Raw genomic sequence first — 10,267 nt, 5'->3', positions numbered from 1 at the left:
TTCAAGAGACAGGGAACTAATACTCATCATTTAGATAGAAATTCCCTGCTTTCATCTTTTGTTAGGAAAAATAAGAATTTTGGAAGTGCTCCTCTTTTGTAAAATCTTAAGTAATGAACTAAAATAGTCAATAGAACAGGAAAAGAGAGGAATAGAAGCCTCAAAAGATGAATTCCTATCAAGCAGTAAACAGTTCTTTTGCAGAACTCTTCGTGACTTAGAATTCTAGAAGGTCCATCAGAGGCCTCCCATTTCTATTCAGAAATGCACTTCTAAAGTTAGACAGTTGTCACAGTCTTAGGGAGTAATGAGTTCACAAGTTCAATTTATTATCAAAATATTTCCATCTGATGACAAACCTGAAAAGACAGGAGACTCAGAGCTACATAGATGCAGATATGCCCTTTTATCAGAGACACTCTTAGGGACAGATTTAATTTTGAAAGTCCAATTTGAAAACCACAAGTATATATATGTCTCTAGACAACTGTCCAATGGCAATTTTTACCCTAAAGTTTGTGCTTAAAGCTTTTCATCAATATGATTTATAAGTTTAAATAGTCTCAAATTTTCATCTGTATATCACTTTACAGATCTTGGTTCACAACTGTTTATTTTAAGCTGAAACTTCAATATTCATTGATTACCTATAATAATAGTTACTCATAAATGTAGTCAATAATTAAATATAAAAATTATTATTTTTACATTTATATAAATCTCTTAAAAATACCAAGTTTTGAGAGATAGAGCAAGAAATTGCTTAGAAAATTGCAGGAAGCCTTAAGAATCTCAGCATCAGTCAAAGCAGGTACAACAAAAAACAATTTTAGACATTCATTTTTTGCTTTAAGAGTGCTTAAAATAAGTGATCACAGAATGAATAACTGATGTATGGCAAAAATGAGTTTAAAACTATATAAGCTCCAAGGCCCCAATGTGTATAAGAATTCTTTGGAAGGGTTTTGAAGGACTGTAAATGTTGCAAATAAAAGTAAAAACTAGTAGTTAGGCAATGTGTTTTAAACTATAGTGTCACCTACTGTTCTTCTGGTGCCTAACTGTATTCTTCAACATCTTCTTTTCCCTTTTGATTAGAAATCCTGGTCTACCTCAAAGGTTTTGCATTGTTTTCTAGGGACATCAGCAAACTGGTAGACCATATGAGAAACAGAAATAAACAGTAATATTATCGTTAGAAATTAAGCATTATGTACACAGTGAGAAGTGACTGACTTGATAGACCTTAGACCCCCTTCCTCCCTCCACACCCTTTCTAGAACAACCTAATGTTATTTGTATTGTGATGGTCCCCTCTCTGTTAATCACCCCCAAGTCAGTACAATGACCCCTAGGGCCCATTTTCTTTCGATTAGAGAATTCCCCATTTCTGTGGTGTTGGCAAGTCTAGCCAAGGGCTGTACTGCTTCTTTTGAAGATCACCAAACCCGGCACTTCTTTTCTGGATTCATATATGAATTCTTGCGGCAGTGAAAGGCTTCTGAAAACTCTGCAGAGTTTTGCAAAGTCCCAATAATCCTTTGAAACAAACAAAAAAAGTCACCGTCAGCATTTGATATTTATGTCCATACCACACTGGAGCCCTGCAGCATCTCCCTCTGCAGGTCAAGTGAATGAATTTGGAATTTAAAGTTAAACTTAAAATAACCTGGTACAATGAGTCAGTGCCTTCTCATTAACAGAATTTTTAAATGGAGAAGTAACAAAGTACAGGAGTTAAAAGCACAGATTTGGGAGACAGACTGCATGGCTTGAATCCTGCTTATGAAGCTTCTTTGTGCCTTGGTTTCTACACAATAGAACATGCATCTTAAGGTTGTCATGGAGAGTTAATAATTTATAAGCATTATATGTGTTTGTAAAACATGAATAATTCACATTTGAAAATGCAGTTACTTGGAGTTGTATTATAATAAGAATTTGGTCAAAGAATATTATCATGATTTCTCACTATGTCTTGAAAGGGCTCACATAATGACTTAAATATAATAGACTTTAAATAGATATTTTTTGTTGATTTGATAGAGGATTATTTTCCTTTTTTCCAAAAGGGCTCCTTAAATATCAGAAACTGGATTCAGCCTGAAAAACTGGAAAGGGCTGGCAAAACGCCATTTTCCTCTTATCTCTGACCCCAGTGGGCAAAAACAACACAGTCCAACTCACTATCTGCACCGAGCAGCGTTTGAGAGGAGAGATGGGTCAGTACATTGATGCAGAGGTCATGTTTTCACACCCACCTTGAACCCTGAACCACCTCCTTCCCTTCTCTTCCTGCTGAGGCCAGCCTACCACGCTTGCTTGGGTTGGGAGGAGGGGCCCAGAGACAAGTGGACTGGAGTGGTGGAAGGACTAGGCACAAATGACAGGTGAGTCCATTTTGATTTATGGAACTCTCCCTACGTGGCAGGTATACTACCGTGTGTACATCTTAGGACTTCTCTCTCCTCCGACCGTGCTCCACACCACAGTCAGAATGATCTGTAAAATTTAAATCAGATTCCATAATCTCTGATTGAAAACCCTCCATGGACTTGAAGGAAATTTAAACTCCTGTCCATGGCCTCCAATGTCCTCCTGATGGCTCCAGTCTCCTCTCTAGCCTCCTTCTTCCTGTTCCTCCTTAGGCTCAAACTATGCTGACCTACCTTCAGTTCCTCAAACCAGCCAAACCCTATCCCTCTTCAGGGCCTCCTGCTACCTGCAGACCCTACTCCCTGGAAAGTTACTCAGCAGTCAGTACATGGCTAACTCCTCAGCCTTCATGCCTTTGCTTAAATATCCCCTCCTTGGTCCCCTTCTTTAAATGCCATCTAAACTAACTCCTCTCACAGGGACTATCCCTATCAAAGCACTTACCACATTTACAATGATTTGTTCTCCTTTCTTACTTCCTGACACACCCACTAGACTAATTTCTATGAGGGCAAAATACAGCCTTTGTATCCTTGAATTCCACATCTGTGGATTCAACCCAATGCGGCTGAACATACGTGGGGGAAATATTTTGTCTGTACTGAACGTATGGACTTATTTTTCTAATCATTAATCCCTAAAGAATAGAGTATAACAAATATTTACATAGCATTTACATTGTATTAGGTATTATAAGTAATCTAGAGGTGACAGAGTACAGGAGGGAGAAGGTTCATAGGTTATATGCAAATACTACACCATTTATATCAAGGAGTTGAGCATCCACAAATTTTGGTATCTGCAGGGGCCCTGGAACCAATCTCCCACAGATGCTGAGGGAAGATGCTGTACTGTGTATGTCTTGCTCCCTGCTGCACCCCCAAAGTCCTGCACAGTATTCAGTACATACTGAATGAATTAACCTGTGACCTGGTTGGTCACAGTGATTACCTGTAGAGAAGTAATAGGACATTAGGAAGAAAAACACGACTTAGTGTTTGTTGTTTGTTTGATATTATGGACCAACTGGAAGAGGAAGAAAGCATTTTCTTTCCCTTTCCTCATTCCAGAAAAGAGAGATCCATATGGACTTTTTGTAAGTCTGACTTCCTAATATGTCACCCATCAATGCATCAACTAACTTCTCTATCCCTCTCCACCACAACTCCCCTATCTTTTATGGAGGATGTAATCTTTTCTGGTTGTTTGTTTTTTAGGACTCCTGGAGGAGTCTTAAAGATGAAAAATAATCTCCTGGTGTGGGAGGGTTGAGGTGAACTGGAGCCAGAAGCTGGGGAATTTATATTAGTCTACTTGTCAGGGAGATGATTGGTCTTCCCAAGAATGGGTAGGTTCCAGTAATGGCAGGTTATGTGAATGACAAGAAGAGGCTTCCTGCTCTGAGCAAGGCCATGAGAGGCCCTCTGACAGCATGGCGCATGGTTGTTGGAGAATCTGGACATGAAGAGTGGAGGCTCTGGAGCTCATGAGCATTGGAAGGAAATGGAACCACTGACTCCAGCAGGAGCATTTGGACTGTAGGGATCTCAGCAGTGACCATGGTGGGCTGAAGATGGAGGCTATTCTCTAATTTCTATGCCTGTGTGATGATTTCAGATTTCTGAATAACCCTGAAAGAGTATGTTGAAAAGCCACTGAAAGTAAATGGCTCATCTCCTAGCTTGGTCTAAGAGCTCAGAGTTTGGCTTAATTTGATTTAAAAAAACAAATGTCCATTTCTTACAACTGAAATATTGAAAAACAAATTCACCACTTGGACCATGTGAGAGTACAAGGAGAAGTCTGCAGTCTGCAAACCAGAAGATGACCCTCACCAGAACCCGATCATGCTGGCACCCTGATCTTAGACTTCCAGTCTCCAGAACTGTGAGAAATAAATTTCCATTGTTCATAAGCCAAAAAAAAATTCACTTCTATAATGTAGTCAAAAGTGACTGTTTATGTAGGAATCAAAAGAGCTTAGAAATTAGGAATTTGCATTGGTCTTTAGTCTTTCAGGTTGTGGGACTCAAGGATTCTTAATGTTAGAGAGGAGCTTTGATTCATTAATGCAACCTTCTTCCCAATTCAGGATGCCTAGCTACTGGCTAAAGACAGTCATCCTGTCATCCTGGGCATTCCTCACACTAGGGAGCAAGCTCCCCGGTTGACAGGGTAAGCCATGAGCATCACTGACTGGAAGAGTTGCACGTTTTTGTTTTATTAATTTTTTTCCAAAGGATTCTGTCTTAGATTTAATTATATGGGAACAAGTACTTCAGTAAAAATGTCCAAACCCACGACTTAATTCTATATTTTTCTTAAAAAGTATTTTTAGGATTTATATTTATAAATCTCAAAATTAAGTTAAAACAACAAACAAAAAACACCTAAAAGAAAGAAAAGTCTTCAGATAACACTGCAGAGAGTGGGCACTGCAGAAACACTCAGCCTGGTGTGCACTCAGCTCTCCACGCCCATTCTGCCTATCCTCTCTCCATCCAAAGACTCCACTTAATCTGATCCTGAATAGGTCAACAACACACTAGGGCTTCACTTACTTTCTTAGTTAACGTTTGGTGTTTATGACATCAAATCTTTGAATAGATCATCTATTTTTTTCTGAGACAGGGTCTCGCTCTGTCACTCAGGCTGGAGTGTAGAGGCACAATCACAGCTCACTGCAGCCTTGACCTCCTGGGTTCAAGCAATCCTCCTGCCTCAGCCTCCCAAGTAGCTGGAACTACAGGCATGTACCAGCATGCCTGGGTAATTTTTTTGTTTTTAATAGAGACGCAGTCCCACTATGTCACCCAAGCTGGTCTTGAACTCCTGAGCTCAAGTGATCCTCCCTCCTTGGCCTCCCAAAGTGCTGGAATTAACAAGTGTGAGTGACTGTGTCAGGCCTAGATAATCTATTTTGAAAAGTGAATACATTATTAATAAAACATCTTTTTTCTAAGAGATCACGTTACATGAATTATCTTCTGTTATTAGAAGATATGTACATGAATTTCATGCTTTACAAAACTGTGTGCTTGTGTTTCTAATAACAGAAGATAATAAAGCTTTTATTAATGATTTCTTAAGGTGATTTACTTGAAATTTTTATTTTATTATGTAAAATAACTTATTGTACTGCTTATGTTTATTCCTTTGGCAAACAGTTACTTGTATTAAAAACATCTAAGAGATTTGGCATTGGGACCAAGAATGAACTTTACATCCTGTCTGATTATTCCTGCCTACTACAATTGGACTTCTGAATTACTGTTTGCAATTAATGGGTCCTCAGACAACCTTTTGTTAATTCTTGTAAATGAATGACTTTGCTACAAAGTTAACTGGCTTCATTCAGGAATAAGGTATCCAATCATCATCAACTAATTTTTATGATTCTTTCAAAGCAAAGTCATATTGATGAGTGTATGTTCCGCTATACATTCATAAAGAAATAAATGCTGGAATAGATTTCTAGTTTTCAGCTAAAGATTGGAGGGGCTAACAGAAATTCTACAAAACTCACTAAAATCTATACTGATATCTATAAAATATCAGGAACCAATGCTAATATTGAAGGGAAATGGAAGAAACAGAAGAATTTCAAGGAGGGCTTATTAGCATGCTAAATTACAGAGTTATGAAGGAACAAAATAGCCATATTAGTTGAACATGTCTATATAAAACACTAGACAAAATATTCCTTCAAAATGTTAGAAATTAAGCTTTGAAAAACATTTCTTGCTTTGCTAGTAGCGTCAGTTCTAAAAGTGCCCTTCCTTCCTGACTGGAAGATAATGTTGAAAAATCTAAGCATCTAAATCATTTTGTCTATTTGGACTTGCTTTACAAAATTATCAGACCCTTACATATTATATAGAAAATTACATCTAAATAATTTTAGAAACATATTTATAGATTACATATAAATATTATAATAACCATTCCCTGAAAGGACTATAGATGGCTAACCAAAAACCGGATTTCCAAAATGAAGTCAATATTTAAATTACAGATTCAATTTCTAGACTATTAAAAGAAAAATGTTTTTGGATTAAATACCATTTAAGTTTAACAACATGTTTTCTGAGCTAATCAAAATGGAGGAATTAGGGAACTAAAGGCAGGCAATACAATAATAGGAAAGAAAACTAGGAAAGAAACAAACACACAGAAAAACCCTAATAAAAAACCAAAATAAGTCAAAAAGCATCACAATTGATATAAGAATAAATAGCTCGAGAGACTAAATTAATAAACAGTAAAACCATAACTAATAATCATAAAGTAGTCTGTGTCATCAAAATTTTAAAAAAGGTTAGGCTTTTTTTTTCAGGATATTGTTTTAAGGCAGGAAGGTAGAAATGTGTTTTTAATAGATAAATTTTAATCCAGTGGTTAAGATAAAAATGTTAATACTTAAAAGAGACAAACTTTACCTATCAAAACTTAATATGCAACCTCTCATTCTCTGAGGATGGTAGATATACTAGATATTACAATAATATTACTGAAATTCACCTAGGTTTTTATGACATATGTTTTAGTTTATAGAGATATGCAGGGCAAACTCTTGACAAATTAGGTTGTATGGTGGTTTCTATGAGCTTATAAATGCTAGCTGCTATCCTTAGAATTAGATTCTTATACCTTAACTTCTAAAGTTTATTTTAAAGTATATAAATAAAGCTTTAGTCAGGAAGAACAAAACAACAATAGGTTAGACATAGCAAATGTGGTTTTATAGATGCAGCTTTGTATCAAGTGTATTTTGCCTTTTGTTTTAATACTATGGCTATTTAAACATAAGGTTACAAATCTCTCTCTAATTCAGAAATATTTCTATATAACTACCAAGCACAACTCTTAAATAGCAACTCGATATCTATTAGTTTTTAAAGTTTTTTAAAAAATATGTTTTACTTTGTACAGCCAGGAAGTGGCCTGTTTCCAAAACTAAATGTAAGCTCACTCTTTTGCCAAGAAAATCTCCTTACCTCCAGAGAAAATAATAATTTCCTTGACAAAAGGTTGGCATTCCATTTACCCATTCCTTTTACCCTTAACACACACACACACACACACACACACACACACACACACACACACACACTTCTGTTGTTATGAATGAAAAATAGTCGATGAGGGATCTTTGGAACCAGAACAACCACAAAAACTTAAAGACACAAATAATTTAACTTATTTATAGCAAAATATTGTTTTCAGTTTAAAATTGGAGCTAGAAAACAGTTATATACTTATCTACGTTTTACTTAACCACTGATCAATTACTAACATTCTGAAATGTGCAGAACATAAGAAATGAGCACCAAAAAAGCCTTGACTGATAGGGAACTATTGCAAAATACATAAGAATTCTTATTCTGTTCATACCTCTTGTCTACAAATAATCCTAGTATGAACTTTCAAACCCACACACACAAAATAGGCTCTTCATTTATATTAACATTAATCCTCTAGCAACTCTCATGATAATTTAATTCTTATTTTACATATCAAGAAACTGAGGTACAGAGGTTACATTAACAGTTAGTAAATGGTGAAGCCATGGTTGGAACTCAAGTGTTTCTTACCTCAAAGCTTAAGTTCACTTTAGTAAGGAAAAAGACAACTTTAAAAAAATTAAAACTAAAAGTTTTTTGAATAAACCACAATGGGAATTAATCCAGTCACTTTTGTTGCTCATTACCTATAAAGCAGTTAATTTGAATATCTTAGCAGAACTAAATTTAGCTTGGATTACAGAGATAATAGGCATACCATAAGCAGTTATTGAGTGAATGAATGTTGAAAGAAATGTTAAGGCAAATACTAGATGACGATGATGATGACGATGATGACGATGATGACAATGATGATACTAACAAGCTGAATAAATTCTTTAATTTTTAAATGAGCTACTTTATTGCTTCATAATTAAATGTGTTTTTCTCCATAATTGAATGTGTTTTTTCCCAGGAGTAAATGATCTGGGCAGTATGCTTACATTCATTTTATGTAGGGCTTTTGAAATTTAGCCCATTAGTTTTCTTTTGTTCTCAAATTTCATTTTCCAACTACCCTACAACATTTTTAGGTTTTTTTTTTAAACTTTCTTGCCTGAGAGGTGTTGCTGATCAGCAAATGAGTGACTAAGTGTTCTAGTACATGGGAAAGGGGTAGCATTAGGAATTCAGTTCTTAAACAAATACATAGGATCTACGATTTAACATTCAAATGTTGGTTGGAATGACTCTCTTCAATCATTGTTCTCTTAGATTTTCTAATTTGGGAAGAACTTTAACTTCTTCTAGCTCAATTTTCTACTCTGTAGAGCATTTTTCTCTCACATCCTTGATGGGCTGTGCTTCAATGTACTCTCTCCTGAAGCTTTGGGAATAATGTTATTCCATATTGAAGAAACTCCAATTAGTAGAAAGTTTCCTTTATGTTGAAATTTTTCTTTGCAATCTGGAGCTCATTGGGTCTGGGCCTAAACCATTCACAGCCTCTTAGAAATGTCTTTGTGCTAGCTTTAAATTGAGCCACTGTTCTGAGGTGACATCTTTGTTGGAATAGATCAAGCCCTGAGCCTCATAGATTCTAAGGAATTATAATTATTGTAGATTCTAAGAAAGAGAGTGTCCAAGGCTATGCTTATGTAGAATGCTCTGATGTGTTCTCTTCATCCTATCTTTGACTCTCAAAAAAAAAAAAGCACTGAATTTCCAAATGTAAAAGAATCAGAGTTAGAAAAGTCTAAATTCCAAATGTGGAAGCAATGATCCCAATATAAGAGCACCTTGATTGCTGTTCATCATACCCACGCACCTGAAATTGCCTGGACTGTGCACATCTGTTTTAATGGAGTTGACTGCATACTCTGGCCTATAGGTTCCACACCACACCTAGAGATAGGAATAGGAAAAGCAAAGCATGTACTCAGGTTCAATCAAGGATTATTTGTTTGAGCAAGTTGAGGGGAAGGAGAAAAATTAAATTGGAATTCTGCATTCCTCGACCATTCGCTCTTCAAATAATGTTCAATGAAAGTCAACCAGGAACATAGTTATTTATCATTAATATGATCCAACAGTCTATTATAAACAATGAAAGCGAATCAAGTCAAATGCTCTGTAAAACAAGAGAACTCAGCATGTGACATCTAACTTACTGTGAAATTATAACTCAAAATGGTTTTCATATCTATCAATCAAGAAAGACACAATACCTGTGCAAAGTTCAAGAAAAATAGTTGTTTGTGATTTAGGTCAAGTCCAGGAAGTAATTTTTCTTCGCCATTCTTTTTAATATAATTCTGATAGGCCTAGGCAGTTGATAAAATAGAAAAACAATAATAATAATTCCTAAGGTTATATATAAACCTATGTAAAAGATCATGCCACCAAGTAATTAACATTTTATGTTAAAATCACCCTAATAATATATTTAGTTATGGTAACCTACAACTATTTTATGGATTAGAAAGACAAATCAAATTTATTTACACATGCTCTGAAAAGAAGATACTGAATAGTAGATGACAAGAGCCTGGCACATGTCAGGTGATCAATAAATGTCAATTGAATGAATGGATGACCTAAATAAGTGATGAAAAACTTATCTAAATGTTGTTTTATAAATTGATAAATAAGACCAGTCAGGACAAATGAATTGCCAAGGAAGTCTGCAATTGCTACATTTAGCTTAGTTACTACTATCTTAGCAAAACAGACTCACCAGACTAAGTTCGAGTGATTCTTGCCAAGTCAAAGGATTCTCCTGAGATCCCTTAGAGGCCTAGTCTCCAATGTGTCTGGGGATAATAAAA

The 10,267-nt window shown here is 35.7% G+C and overlaps 1 protein-coding gene across 3 annotated transcripts in view; it reads right to left on the bottom strand.

The window, feature by feature from the left end:
* Positions 1 to 305: 305 nt before the first annotated feature.
* Positions 306 to 10,267, bottom strand: part of MME (membrane metalloendopeptidase) — a 95,684-nt gene continuing 85,722 nt past the window's right edge. For all 3 annotated transcript variants that reach the window (XM_032173901.2, XM_032173904.2, XM_032173899.2), the window contains exons 21-23: positions 9,668 to 9,763; positions 9,268 to 9,344; positions 306 to 1,539 (exon numbers count right to left, since the gene is read on the bottom strand). In XM_032173901.2, the coding sequence (XP_032029792.1) occupies positions 1,440 to 1,539; positions 9,268 to 9,344; positions 9,668 to 9,763 (273 nt within the window). In that variant the 3' untranslated portion in view covers positions 306 to 1,439. The remainder of the gene's footprint in view (positions 1,540 to 9,267; positions 9,345 to 9,667; positions 9,764 to 10,267) is intronic.

Source organism: Hylobates moloch, unplaced genomic scaffold (assembly GCF_009828535.3).
Source record: "Hylobates moloch isolate HMO894 unplaced genomic scaffold, HMol_V3 SCAFFOLD_13, whole genome shotgun sequence".
NCBI lineage: Eukaryota > Metazoa > Chordata > Mammalia > Primates > Hylobatidae > Hylobates > Hylobates moloch.
This window is presented reverse-complemented; position numbering and strand designations above follow the sequence as displayed.